Source organism: Callionymus lyra, chromosome 1, assembly GCF_982586985.1.
Source record: "Callionymus lyra chromosome 1, fCalLyr1.hap1.1, whole genome shotgun sequence".
In the NCBI taxonomy this organism is placed as follows: domain Eukaryota; kingdom Metazoa; phylum Chordata; class Actinopteri; order Syngnathiformes; family Callionymidae; genus Callionymus; species Callionymus lyra.
The window spans coordinates 38583304-38598458 of NC_141818.1; the positions used below are offsets into that span (position 1 = coordinate 38583304).

At 37.5% G+C, this 15155-nt stretch overlaps 3 protein-coding genes across 6 annotated transcripts in view; 1 reads left to right on the forward strand and 2 right to left on the reverse strand.

Annotated features, from left to right (window-relative positions):
- Window positions 1-15155, reverse strand: part of LOC148089410 (uncharacterized) — a 46576-nt gene that overhangs the window by 14386 nt on the left and 17035 nt on the right. The window lies entirely within an intron of this gene.
- aptx (aprataxin) lies at window positions 2089-5755 on the reverse strand. Its single transcript, XM_087783760.1, has 7 exons — window positions 5557-5755; window positions 5435-5481; window positions 3944-4201; window positions 3821-3880; window positions 3503-3729; window positions 2343-2446; window positions 2089-2268 (listed from the first exon to the last, which is right to left on the reverse strand). Exons 1-7 carry the CDS (start codon window positions 5693-5695, stop codon window positions 2105-2107), a joined length of 999 nt encoding a protein of 332 aa, XP_087639886.1. The 5' UTR covers window positions 5696-5755; the 3' UTR covers window positions 2089-2104.
- On the forward strand, window positions 5798-14261 carry dnaja1 (DnaJ heat shock protein family (Hsp40) member A1). Of its 4 annotated transcripts, XM_087806601.1 has the most exons (10): window positions 5798-5889; window positions 8638-8783; window positions 8851-9040; window positions 9120-9224; window positions 10385-10612; window positions 10679-10793; window positions 12036-12151; window positions 12212-12312; window positions 12373-12624; window positions 12941-14261. In XM_087806601.1, the coding sequence occupies exons 2-9, from the start codon at window positions 8652-8654 to the stop codon at window positions 12607-12609; spliced, it is 1224 nt and encodes a 407-aa protein (XP_087662727.1). In that variant the 5' UTR covers window positions 5798-5889; window positions 8638-8651; the 3' UTR covers window positions 12610-12624; window positions 12941-14261. The 4 variants fall into 4 exon arrangements, with proteins under 4 accessions (XP_087662727.1, XP_087662716.1, XP_087662726.1 ...); XM_087806590.1 differs by having other exon boundaries at window positions 12373-14261; XM_087806600.1 differs by lacking the exon at window positions 5798-5889 and adding an exon at window positions 5999-6018 and having other exon boundaries at window positions 12373-14261.

Genomic DNA, 15155 nt, shown 5'->3' on the forward strand with positions numbered 1-15155 from the left:
TCATTCATTCCTCGTGGTATTAGGCTTTATAATTCTGAGTTTAGGGGGTAAAAATATTATGTATTCCATGTTGTTCTTTTAATTGTATCTATATTATATATACACTATCCAACCCACTCTGCTGCAGGACAAACTGACTAAGATGCATGTGGACCCTGGTCTGGTCTCCTGGATTACGGACTATCTTACTGATCGACCACAGTATGTCAGGCTGAAGGACATCAAGTCTGACACTGTGATGTGCAGTACAGGAGCACCTCAGGGGACAGTACTGGCCCCTCTCCTCTTCACCATCTACACTTCGGAATTTTTGCTACAACTCAGAGCTGAGTCTCGTCCAGAAGTATGCTGACGACACTGCCATTGTGGGATGCATCAGGGACAACAGCGAAGACGAGTACAGGAGTCTGATACGTGACTTTGTGGACTGGAGTGAGAGGAACCACTTGCAGCTGAACACCTCAAAGACCAAGGAGCTGGTCTTGGACTTCGGGAGGTCCAGGACAAAGCCACATCCAGTGTCCATCAGAGGCGACGAGGTGGAGATAGTGGACAACTATAGGTACCTCGGTGTGTGGGTGGACAGTAAACTGGACTGGTCCTGCAACACAGACCATGTATATAAGAAGGTTCAGAGCAGACTGTACTTTCTGAGGAGGCTTCGATCATTTAACATCTGCAAGAAGCTCCTCTGCATGTTCTACCAGTCTGTGGTGGCCAGTGTCATGTTCTATGCTGTGGTGTGTTGGGGTGGAAATGTGTCCAAGAGGAGTGTCAACAGGTTGGACAGGCTGATCAGGAGGGCTGGCTCTGTGGTTGGTATGAAGCTGGACTCACTGGTGACAGTTGCTGAGAGGAGATCTCTGGACAGACTACTGTCCATCATGGATGATGACAGTCATCCTCTGAACACTGTCATCAGTGAGCAGAGAAGCAGAATGAGTGCACGAATGCTCCTACCCAGGTGCAAAACAAATAGACTCAGGGACTCATTCATTCCTCGGGCTATTAAATTGTACAATTCTGAGTTCGGGGGCAGGAGTGCAGTGAGAGTATCTGGATGTTCTGTTCCATGTTAGTCTTTGTATCCTTTGTCTTTGTTGTTTTTCTTTCCTTGCCCTATGTTCTTTGTCTTTGTCTTTAGACTTAGATTGTGTCATCTTGTTCTTCCTCTTTATGTTCTTCTTCTTATTTTATTTTTTATGTATTATTTTTTATTGTTTATGAAAAATTGCTGGCTATTGGAAAAAAAACAATTTCCCGAAGGAGACCTCCTGAGGGATCAATAAAGTTTTACCTTTTATTCTTTATACTTTGAGTTTGTCATCTTGCTCTTTTTTTTTATTGGACTTCGTTCTTGCTCTTATGAATCTATCGTTTGTGTTGCTGTGTGCTGGAAAACGATTTCCCGAAGGAGATATCCAGATGGATTCTTAAAGTTTATCCATCTATCATACATTTTAATAATGTGTGTGCAAAATAAAATACTATTTTTTATTAGTGGGCTGTGCAGAGCAATACATTTCCCATAAGAAATGAATGGGACGAGGTCAAAGAAGTCGCAAATCTGTGTAGTTTTTCAAACATTTCCTGCTCTGACATACGTTCACAAATAAACACATAGATTAAAATCCAAATTATCAACATGGAATTTGACTCCTTTGTAGCTTTCATAGTTTATCGTCACAGGGCAAAGCGCTCAATCCACTCACGCGATTTCCCAGCGAGGAATTATCTAGCTGACAATTATCATGCAATTTGTTAATTTTTGTCTTGCAATTAAACTTCCGGCCACTAGATGGCTGCAGTCATTGCGTCCTCCGCAGCTTAAAGAACAACGAAATCCAGTGAGGTCCCGCCGATGACTGAGGACGGGAGGATACAGTCAACTCCAGAAGCTTTTAGAGTTAATGTTGGGACATGTTTTCAAAACCAATGAAAGTAGTTACAAACTTGTTTTCTGTATCGTGATACGTATCGTAAAGATTCTTGCCCATATGCACTCCTGCTAAACATGCATGTTGAAAAATGTTTAATTTTCACAGAGTTGAGTCACAACCATTTTACAAAAAAAGACAGAAACAAAGATTTCTCAATAACAACTTTAAACTGATGTGCTTCCAAAGTGCGATTTGAGATGTAGTTTTAGAGCTGGAATGGTGGGAAGCTCTTTGCGACACATGTGACATCGGAGAGGAAGTTTTAGAAGCTCGCTGGTGCCGTCTTTCACCTTCACCGCCCCGCTGGTTTCCAGCATCAAAAGCACTTCTGGAAGAATAAGAAACAATAAGCGCTGAGAAATGCAAGAAGATGACTCTAAAATGAAGAAAATGTAAACTCGCCTTCAGAGTCAATGAAATAGTCTGTGGTGAAAGAGTTCCAGTGTTTCTTGTTCTTCATGCAAGGAGAGTCAAAGTCTTGGCTGATCACATGGAGGTGAACATGACTGTAAGGATTAACGAGACACTTATTGATAAGAATTCACGGCAAACTGTAAATATCTCAGAATCAGAATCAGAATCAGAAAACCTTTATTAGTCCCGCGAGGGGAAATTCGGTTTAACAGCAGCAAGAGAAATAAAAACACCCAGAAATAAAAACGAGAAAGAAAATCTAAATGGAATAAAAGATAAATCTGCGCTATATAATATATACACAATCATATTTACATAAATAACAAGAGGTACAAGTCAATTGAATCGTAAATTCTCTCACAATTTTCTGTGTGTACATTCGTTTCGAAAGCATGTGGATGTGTATCAGTGCGATCAGAATATTGAACGGTTCAATTTAACATTTTATATACTAACATTAGGATTTTTCATTTTTTTTTATTTAAAATAACAATTGAATATAATAAATTATGAATTTAAACGTTTTTTGTTTGTAGTTGTTTATAATCATGAAATTATAGAAATGATAATTTCTATGTTGAAAGATTCCATTTGTTTGGCGCTTTTTTAAATAACTGACATTGAAATTTTTTTTTTTGATTAATATATTTTAATTAAAAATAGAGTTTGACAAAATGTTGGCACGATCAGACAATCATTTTTATATGTAATTTAAAAGCCTAGGAATAAATCTTTCTTTAATATTTTTATTTAATTTTGAATTAGATTATCAAACCCTAAAATTATATATATATATATATATATATATATTCAATATATGTAGGTATTTTTAAAGATTTAATGTATATATATATATATATATATATATACATTAAACCTTTAAAAATACATACATATATTGAATTATATTATTCGGTTAAAAAAAAAAAAAAATCTACCTTTAAATATAGACAATAAAATAATTTTCAACATCTAGAATGTTAAATTCAACCATTCAAATTGTCTGATGACACTTTTGAATTTGTTTTCTTAATGAAACAATGAACACAAAAAACTGTTAATCCAAAACGACAACGAAACAACATAAAGTAATAAGCAAAATGAGCCGGATCTTGTCCGATGACACAGATTCTGATGTAACGCCTCACCTCATGCTGGGGATGGCATGGTAGCCCTTGCGGAACTGTAGGGATCCAGCGTGTGGACACTGCTGCACCATCTTCTCAGCTACGTCCTGCATATGTTTCACAAGCTCGCAGTGTTCAGAACGCAAGGCCTTCATATTTGGAATGGAGATCCAAGGCAGGACAAGCCAGTGGTACCGGGCTTTGGGGTATTTGTCATTTATGACAACCACTCGGTCATCCTTATACACCTGAGGAACACGAGGAAATGCTCTGTGAGACGAGTGAAAATACATACAACGCACACTAACTTTACGGAGGATAGGTAAGAGGGAAAAACACCTGCATCTTGGGGTCCTGCATTGAAGCCTTCAGTCCTTGACTCCAGTGTCCAGTGTTGTCCTGGAACATCATTTAGATAAAAGCTCTGACATCAATAACGTTAGCCAGTCATTCGGGTCTTACGCTCGTCTTTGCCGTTCCTCCGGGGTTCGGGGACTCCTCCGATCGTTCCGGTGACATATTGTCCTGGTCCTTTGTTTTTGGTTGGTGTTTCTGCAGTGCCGTCTCCGGTGAACATTTCTTACCATCGGGGTCTTCTTGAAACCGTATCACGTACGGGTAGAGATGGTTGACGACGTGAAGCCGCTGTCCCGGTTTCATTTTGACTTCATTTCCTTTTCCCACCACCTTAGAGTCGATAGATGTTGGATTCAAACCTAGCTAAATAAAGAAGCATGTATAAAAAATGAGGGGAAATAGAAGAAATATCTCTTTAAATAAACAAAATTATACTGTATACACAGTATATATCTATATATACTGTAACACTCAAAGCATGGCTCTTACTCTGGATAAATATGTGCCAGCCCTTAATGGTAGTGTTAGATTAAAAATTATTATACACTATACGTATACGCCATACTTAAATTAACGCTAAAAGATAATCAAAATATAAAGTATAAATTATTTGCTTCATCTAAGAGTTTAAACGTTTGAATACACATTCACAATCAACATTTCACTCAGACTGATTCACTGTCTCAAGACAAGCTTGAAACAGAATTAGAAACATGACACCGGTTATTTAAAACGTCTGTTTGTCTGCCCTTTCACACCTTGGGTCGTGGTTTAAAGAACGAAGCGGGACACATCTGTGAGGGGGGGGGCTAGGAGACAGAAACCCCCACCCAAGAACATTTGAATGATTAGAAAAGGAAACAAATTAGGAAGGACTCTCCACAGGGGACTGTGGCACAGGGAGTTTGAAGGAACCAATAGGGCGATAGTGGGAGGACCTCTCGGCCCGGAAATTTGCCTTAAATATAGCGATGTTTCTACAGTTCGAGACCGTTTCTCCCGGGGCTATTGACCTGTGAAGTCGCCGGGAGAAAGTGCGACCGATCGATCGTAAAGCTTGTATTTTGTTTGACTTGAAGCGGCGAATAAACGACCCGCGACACTCTGCATTGACCATTTTTCTCCACAAAGCGAAGTATTAAGACCCGGGAACAGGAAGTGACGTCGTGTTGGAGCGACCGGAACAGACTCCTGTTTTGACCGTTTTAGTAGATTCCCAAAACACTGTTCAGGGAAATAAACTTTCAAATTAAGAGCAGAATATCACGTAATGTGGCTTCTGCCTTGTAATCCTTTATTATCACGGTTTCTTTTACTCACCATAGAGTTTAAAAATTTGCGTGTGTTAATGTTTTTTATTATTATTAATTAGTTCATTCACTTATATCAAAAACTGTAGTTTGTTTATTACGAATTTAGATTCAGATTGACACCCAATAAATAGGTTTCGGATAATTTAGGATTATTTTTGATATATGAAATTGCAATACAATTGAAAATTTAAACAATGTTTTTCAGCTATGATGTTATATTCTACAGCTGACATGGAGGTGAGAACAGCCTTGGATATACAGTGTTTAAACGTGTGTATCCTACCTGTTTAACTCGTACATAACCTTTCTGGCACTCTGCTTTCAATTCCACTGAAAACAAATGTTTGCACAGTTGTGTTTGGAACTTGAAATAAATCAATCGTATGTCGAGTTAAAACTGTTTACCTTGGTGTCTTGAACATTTTGAATCTTTAATAGTCGTTTCAGGGCCTCGACCCAGGACCACTGGCTGGAGATGTGGCAGTAGAATGGGTTTGTGAACGTCGTCCTTGCTGACGAGCCAACAGGAAGACATTTTTAACATCGTTTTTAAAGTGTTTTTTTTTCCAGGAGAAATGACTGCAGCTTCCTGCACACACGCCGCTGTGGGATCCTCGCGCCTCACGCTGATGACGACACTAGAGCGCGACGCAGGGACTGCCTGTTTGCGGTCTCCAGATCCAGGAGGAGACAGAAATCTAACGCGTTTCCCTTCCATTAAAAACAATATTGGTGAAGGTGAGTGACTTTAAAATGGCTGCGATTATTCTCCTACGTGTTATTTCCACGTTAAACACGAGCTAATCGGCTGATTGTAGCCGGAAATGGTGTTATTTTGAAGCCAAGAGCAGCTGTAACCGAGAGCAGGTGATCTGACACCTTGTTTATATATTGTGAAGAAACCTGTAAACACCAAGTTACATTTAGAATTGACGCTCTTGAGATATAACCGTTATTTGTCACAACATAACAACCGACTACGGTACGAAACAAATGCGTTTTAATATAAATATAGTAACACCAAATATTGAGATGGTATTGCAATCCCAATGGACGATATTCTGACTTAATAATTGACAGAAATGTTTACAAAACAACCGGAAGTCCAGTTAGTTAAAGCATTTTTTGTCATTATTGACAGAAAATGCTAAATGATCTATAAAGAAAAGTTCAATTCTTATTTGACAGCTGCTCCAGATATAGTTTTTTGTGGACTCATTTAAAATAATCGACGTAGTGCTGCTGTGTGTATTGACGTATTGATGCTGTTTTTTTAATGGGTCATGTGAGTAATTGAAGACCTAAATATATGGAACTATCTTTTCTGCCTGCTTTTCAACAGGACTATTGTCAGTTAGGAGTCGTACTTTATTCATCCCTCTGGTTATCGCCTTCAGGAAATTGTTTTTCCTATATGTATTATAATATAATAATAATATGTATATGTCTACGTATTCTTACGTTAAAGCAGGGTTGCTAAATAAAATGTATTCAGGGGCCACAATCTGTCATTTGAAGGTGCTGTTGTCTTGTGAAAAAAGGAGGAACATGTAAAAGAAGTTGAATATGAAGGAGTGAAACATGTTTTAAAGATAAAGAATAATTGTAGTAATGAAGAGAGTAATATTTCAGTTTGAATACATGATTAAATCCATTCAATTCATTCTCAAAATCTATCTACTAACAGACAAAGAAAGAAATAAAATAGGAGAAACATAACAAGTTAAATATAGATGGAATTAGTAATATATTATACAATTAGTTGGCCATCACAAAGATTTCTACTATGGGGGTCAAAGTTTACTTTTTTTTTTACAGGTCAAGCTGAGGGTTATTACCGTTTTGGAACCGATTACACGCAGTTGTGCTTTATGACCACTTAAAGGTTCTGTCTCCATTCAAACTCCTCCTTATCCCTTTATAGAAGAGCCCTTCCAACACATTATTTATGTGTATAGAAACACACTTTAAATAGGTACTAAGGCCCAATCCCATGTCTGTCTTCCTCAAGCCTATACGTATATTGAATTATACGAGTCAATATTGAATATTGTTTTGATTGTTTAAGCGCTTTGTGACCCTCTGGTCTGGAAAAGCCCTATATAAATACAAATTACTTACTTACTTACATAGTCATAGCCAACACAATAGGTGCATCACATGACGTATAAAAACATTTCATGTATTTTTCATTCTATAAGACGCACTTAAAATCCTTTAATTTCTCAAAAAATTTACAGTGCACCGTATAAGACTTCTCTTACTAAAAAAACAAACTGCTGTCCATCATGGATGATGACAGTCATCCGCTGAACACTGTCATCAGTGAACAGAGAAACAGATGGAGTGCACGAATGATCCTCCCATGATGCAACTCTAATAGACTCAGGGACCCATTCATTCCTTGTGCTATTAAATTGTACAATTCTGAGTTTGGGGGCAGGAGTAAAGTGAAAAGATGAGTCTATTACATGTTAATCTTTGTATCCTTTGTCTTTGTTATTTGTCTTTGATCTATGTTCTTTATCTTAGACTTAGATTGTGTCATCTTGTAATTTATTTTATTAGAAAATGTTTTCTTGTTCTTATTTTTATTTAAATGAATTACAGTCTGTATTGCTGTGTATTGCTATTTGGGAAAACAATTTCCCGAAGTAGACCTCCTGAGGGATAAATAAAGTTCTTTAGATCTATAGATTAACCAAAAGTTGTACTTGTACATGATGTCATCAATGGTTCATAAATGTTTGTGAGTCATCGCTGAGGTGCCAACATCACATGACCAAAAGACCCAGACCTCATTGGTCAACAGCAGCTCTGCAATATTGCAGGCATGTATATATCAGCGAGAAATGAACACGGAGGAGGAATGAAAAATAAACATGTAAACGGTTGGTGATTTTCTACACGATTAGGATTTGCTGTCAATACCGTGATAACGCTCCTAATTCCAAGGTTAATACGATTAAAAGTTTGACTTTGACCTCATGAGGTGTATAAATACAGCCAGAGGGATCCAGTTTGTTTTGGAAGGCAGAAACTATCAAGGTCAAAGTTGATGTAAGTAAGTAAGTAATTTTTATTTGTATAGCGCTTTTCTAGACCAGGGTCACAAAGCGCTTAAACAATCAAAACAATATTCAATAAAGTATATATTTTAAAGATCAAGATAACACTGATAACACAACAGGAATTCCAGAAAATCAAGGAAAAGCCTGGACACATAAAACGTCTTAAGATTGAAACAACATTTAAGATGAAAAAGAACACGCTGTAATTAGTCGGAAGTATGAGTGGATGTAAAAATTAAAAAAAGAATAATAACAATGAAATGCAGGACACCCCCAAAAAGTGTGTTTGTGTGTATCTTCACTCCTGGATTAAATATGCACTATTCATGTGCCGTAGTTGAAATAGAACGTCTTTTTCTATACCGTTGTGTCAAAATAGTGTTTTTTATAAACTTCTCTCTCTCCCTCTGTGTAGTTTTTTAATCAATCATGGTGAAGGAAACGGCTTTCTACGACACCCTGGGTGTGAAGCCCAGTGCCACGCCCGAAGAGCTGAAGAAGGCGTACCGGAAACTAGCCCTGAAATACCACCCTGACAAGAACCCCACCGAGGGGGAGAAGGTGAGGAACGACAATCGATGGGTTTTCTTACATGTTTGTATCACCTTTTTTATGTTTTTGTTCGCAGTTCAAGCAGATCTCCCAGGCGTACGAGGTGTTGTCCGACCCCAAGAAGAGAGAGGTGTACGATCGCGGGGGCGAGCGGGCCATCAAAGAGGGAGGAAGTAGCGGCGGCGGCGGCGGGAGTTTCGCGTCGCCGATGGACATCTTCGACCTGTTCTTCGGCGGAGGCAGTCGGATGCACCGCGAGAGGAAAGGTAGAAGAAATCAGACGGTTTGAGAAGAAGAGATGGAGGAATATTAGTTCCCGCTGACTTCCTTTTTTGTCTTCCACAGGAAAGAACGTTGTGCATCAAATTTCAGTGTCGTTGGAGGATCTTTATAACGGAGCTTCCAGGAAATTGTCCCTTCAGAAAAACACACTGTGCGAGAGATGCGAAGGTTTGTGTTCACCTTGAATTATGTCAATTGTGTGATTCAAACACAGACACCATCATCTAAATAGATTGACATTTTCAAATCTCAGGCAGCGATTGAAAGATAAAAATACAAACACTTACGATGACTCTACACTAGGTGGCGACAGACACAAGCAGAAAAAGAATCGGTGTCTTTCAGAGTGTTTTTATAACTTTTTTGATTGTATTGAAAAGTGCAAAACATTTTCACATATTTCACTGTAATTTGTGTGATATGAATCTTTATGTAATATTGTGTCCATTCCAGGTATGTAAGTAAGTAAGTAATTTATATTTATAGAGCCTTTTTCTAGACCAGGGTCACAAAGCGATCAAAACAATCCAATAAAATACTCCAAACAAAACTATATATATATATATATATGTATATATATATATATATTTTGACTAAAAAGATCAAGATAACACCGAGAAAAACATGTTTTGCAGTACTGTTATTTAAGGGTTTATTTTTACAGTTAAAAATACAGATATTTAATTTTTGATCAATGAATATGAAAGTAAGTAAGTAATTTTTATTTATATAGCGCTTTTCCAGACCAGGGTCACAAAGCGCTTAAACAATCGAAACAATATTCAATAAAGTATATACTTTAAAGGTCAAGATAAAACTGAAAACAACAGGAGTTCCAGAAAATCAAGGAAAAGCCTGAACAAATAAAAACGTCTTAAGATGTTTCTTGAAGGAGTCAGTAGATCATCAAACACAAAGAGAGAGGAAGATCGTTCCAAAGCTTAGGAGCAACAGCCTGGAAGGATTTCTCTCCTCTGGACCAGAAGTGTGTTCTGGAACCATCAGTAGATTCTGATCCGCAGACCTAAGAGCCCGAGCTGGGGTGTAAGTCTGGATCAGATCAGTGATGTAAGGAGGAGTCTGACCATGAATAGATGTGAAAGTAAGAACCAGAATTTTAAAGTTGATTCTGAAAGAAACTGGAAGCCAGTGAAGAGTTTTAAGGATCGGAGAAATGTGAGTTCTTCTACTAGAGCCGGTCTTTCATTATAATATGCAATATGCAGGGAAGGTGTGTTATACGTTGATTCTACCAAGTGTTATGTTGGTTATACTATAGTACTACAGTGAGTAACTGAGCTGTCACTTATGTGTTTGCCTTGATTTAGGCCGCGGGAGTCGTAAAGGTGCCGCTCAGATGTGCATGCTGTGCCACGGCTCCGGCATGCAGGTCAGAGTTCACCAGCTGGCACCAGGAATGGTGCAGCAGGTGTCCACGGTGTGCCAGGGCTGCCAGGGTCAAGGGCAGAGGATCAGCCAGAAGGACCGCTGCAAAGCCTGCGGGGGTCGGAAGATCCTGAGGCAGAAGAAGATCCTGGAGGTTCACGTCGACAAGGGTGAGAATGAAACGGCAGTTTTCTTTCGCGGGACGATAAGAGGCTGAAGAGTTGTCGCTGACGCAGGGATGAGAGATGGACAGAAAATAGTCTTTCACGGGGAAGGAGATCAGGAACCGGGACTGGAGCCTGGTGACATCATCTTTGTCCTGGACTTAAGAGAACACGCTCAGTTTACAAGGTTGGATGCTTTTCTATTTGGAATGGAATCATGAAATTATGGGGTTATTTTAAGTATTTTTTAAGAATAATCTATTTTGTTTTACACATAGATTTTTATTCTTATTAATACAAATGAATTAGCAAAATTCAATATTCTTGGTATTGTTGGTATAATAATGCCACCAGAAATACAAGTGTGTCTAAATCTATATCTATCTAAATATATAATAATAATGTCTATAAATATATTAATGTCTAGCAATAAAATCAAAATATATAATAATAATGTCTAAAAATATAATATTGTCTAGAAATAACATCTAAATGTATAATAATATGTTTACAAATATAATAATGTCTAGAAATAACATCTAAATATATAATAATAATGTCTAAAAATATAATAATGCCTAGAAATAACATCAAAATATATAATAATAATGTCTAGAAATAACATCTAAATATATAATAATAATGTCTAGAAATAACATCTAAATATATAATAATAATGTCTAAAAATATAGTAATGTCTAGAAATAACATCTAAATATATAATAATAATGTCTAGAAATAACATCTAAATATATAATAATAATGTCTAGAAATAACATCTAAATATATAATAATAATGTCTAAAAATATAGTAATGTCTAGAAATAACATCTAAATATATAATAATATGTTTACAAATATAATAATGAATAGAAATAACATCTAAATAAATAATAATAATGTCTATAATATAATAATGTCTATTAATAACACAAATTAATGTATATTAATTTATATTATGATGTCTATTAATGTTGCAAATTGATGCAATAATGTTGAAAAATATAGTAATGTCCAGAAGAAATAACATCAAAATGAATTATTTTTTATCCTTATTCTTCTAAATTCAATATTTAATGTTATAACAATGCAAGTAGAAAATACATTTTTATATTTAATTTAAAAGGCTAAGAATAAACAAGCATATTAATCTACATTTATTTTTGAATGATTGAAATATGAATATTGAACTCAAATAAATGAAATAAAATGAAATAAAAATATTTTTTATATAAAAATATGAAAGAAAATGCTTTTATTTTGACAATGTTAAGACGGATTAAACTTTTTAATATAGTCATATATAAATTATTCAATTAAATAATTGCAAAGAAATATAAAGCTTAAAAAAAAGAGTTTAAAATCTTAAATTAAAGTCAATAATCAAGATGAACTGATGTTAAACTAAGGTGTTAATGGTTGTCTCCAGAAATCGAGACGACCTGATGGTCTCCATGGAGCTGCAGCTGGTGGAAGCTCTGTGTGGATTCCAGAAGCCCATCCAGACCCTGGACAACCGGACGCTCCTGGTCACGTCACATCCAGGTCCGTCTTCCCCCCCGACTTTCTTAAAACGGATGTTTTAACAATGATTTCAAACGTCAGGTGAAATCATCAAACCCGGGGACAACAAGTGCATCATGAACGAAGGCATGCCGAAGCACCGCCATCCGTTCGAGAAAGGCCGACTCATCGTCAACTTCTCCGTGAGTTCCTCACCTCGCTGAGGGGTCGACGCTTGTGTTGACTCTGCGTTCTCCTTCAAGGTCGTCTTCCCGGCCCCCAACTTCCTGCCGACCCCCAAGCTGAAGGATCTGGAGCGCTACCTGCCCGAGAGGAGGGAGGCGGAGCGACCCGAGGGGATGGACGACGACCTCTACATCTACACCGACCTGGAGGAGTGCAACCTGGAGAACCGGCGGCGGCGGCGGCGCAGCCAGTTCTACTACATGGAGGAGGACGAGTACCCGGGAGCGTCCGGCGTTCAGTGCCAAACGTCCTAAACCTTTTTTTCGCAGGTGTGTGTGTGTGTGTTGTCGTGGCACATTTAACCCTCTTCTACTAAACAAACACCTTTTTTTCGTGTGTGTTTTTAAAACTCCGCACTTTTTACTTGGCTGGTGTTCAGAACCTTTTTTCCTTCCGTCTTCGGTGCCATTTCTTCTTCTGATACACTGTGAACGAACGGCGCGACAACCGTTTGAGTTCGGAGAACATTTCATGGTCGTGTGTTTGATTCATGATATTTCAAACAATTTGATGCACGCGCATGAGCCTGAGATTATATCTGCAACATGTCAACAAATCTTTAACCCTTGAATCTTTTCAATTCAGATCGGAAACGTCGCTCACTAAACCACTGGACGTTCAGATATTTTACCCTCGAAGGGCTACTTTTTATAAATGAGAGGTCAGAGGTCAACATTCCTGAAAATGACGTGTATCGTCGTCCAGCGAGTGACCGCTCGCCAACCGCAATGAAATGTAAATAATGGCGTCGTCGTATAAATGATTATTTGAAGAAAAAAAGAAGACTTCCTTCCAGATATCGCGGTCTCAACATTCCAGAGGTCGATACGATCCGATTGGTCGAGCAAAACGACTGGTGCGGTTTCAGTGGTGGTCGTCTTGAGTGTTCCGTGTGGTTATTTAAGAAATGTATCCAATAATAATGTCTTACAATCATCTCGTGCATACTTGGCCGGAACCATTAGCAACACTTTTGAAAGGCTATTTGTTTTTGTTGTTGCCTTTTCTTGATGGAAAATGTCCTAGAAACAAGCCCAACGTTAGCAACATTAGCAACGTTAGCAACGTTAGCAACGTTAGCAACATTTGCAACATGAGCGACATTAGCAACATTTGAAATATTAGCAACATTTGAAACATTAGCAACATTAGCAGCATTTGAAACATTAGCAACATTAGCAACATTTGAAACATTAGCAACATTAGCAGCATTTTAAACATTAGCAACATTAGCAACATTTGAAACATTAGCAACATTAGCAACATGTGAAACATTAGCAACATTAGCAGCATTTGCAACATTTGCAACATTAGCAACATTAGCAAAATACCAGACCGTTTTTTTTGTTGCTTTTTCTTGATGGAAAACATCCTCAAAACAAGCCCAACATTAGCAACATTTGAAAGATAAGCAACATTAGCATCATTAGCATCATTTGCAACATTTGCAACATTAGCAACATGAGCAACATTTGCAACATGAGCGACATTATCAACATTTGAAACATTAGCAACATTTGCAACATTAGCAACATTTGAAACATTAGCAACATTAGCAGCATTTGCAACATTAGCAACATTAGCAACATTAGCAACATTAGCAAAACACCAGACCGTTTTTTTTGTTGCTTTTTCTTGATAAAATGTCACCAGGGTGGTCATAATGTTTTGGCCAAATCTTTCCGTAGCATTCCCACCGTTTCATCTCCGCCATTAACGCCAAAGTGTTGATTTGGCAAAATGTACCTCGTCGTGTGTTTTTTTTAAAATAACTTAATGATGTATTTTCTGTTTGTATAATTCTGCTTTTTATTGTCAAACTTGTTTTTAATGTTTTCATTTGCGCTGTAGACGACCTTCAGCGGATCATCATTGTTTTCTAATAAAATAATGTGACGCTTCTTTCCACACGCCTTGGTTTTCAATCTGCACGGAACAAACCATTGTTTAGTCAGAAGTCGTGAATTAACTTAATCTCAAAATATTTTCTGGCATTTATTTAAAAAATGCAGATTTGTGTGAAATCAGAGTCAAGGTCAGTGTTTTAGTGTTTCGTTTTTTTTACATTTAGATTTTTTATTTTTAACTAATTTTTGTGTCAAATACTGTCCTTCTCTGGGGTCCTTCCTCCTTTCTTCATCCTTTCTTTATCCTTATTTCCTTCTTTTTTCCTCCTTTCTTCCTCCTGCCTTCCTCATTATTTCCTCCATCCTTCCTCCTTTCTTCCTCCTTCATTCCTCCCTTCTTCCTCCTTCATTCCTCCTTTCTTCATCCTTTATTTCCTCTTTTCTTCTTCCTTTATTTCCTAATTTCTTCCTCCTACCTTCCTCCTTTTTTCCTCCATCCTTCCTCCTTTCTTCCTCTTTCCTTCCTCCTGCCTTCGTCCTTTTTCCTCCTTTCTTTCTTCCTTCTTCCTATCTTCTTTCCTCCCTCCTTCCTTCCTTACTCCTTTCTCGCTCCTTCTTTCTTGCTCCTTCCTCCTCCTTCCTTTCTTCCTCCTTCCTTCCTTCTTTCTTCGTCCTTTCTTCCTCCCTCACTTCCTCACTTTCCTTCTTTCCATCCTCCACTTTAATCTTAACAGTAGCAAAATAAAATCCTCCTTGCTTTGGCAGCTCCTTTTTCAACATCAAGTTTTATTTTTTTTAACATTGCTTTACTTTACATTGAGAATGTTTTTGTAACATTGAATTTTACTTTGAATGTATTTCTAAAATTTCAAAATGCTGTAAAAATGTCTGTGGTGGAGAAAATCTGATCATATTTAATTGGACCCCGTTTTAGTTACTTCTCCTTCCTTCAA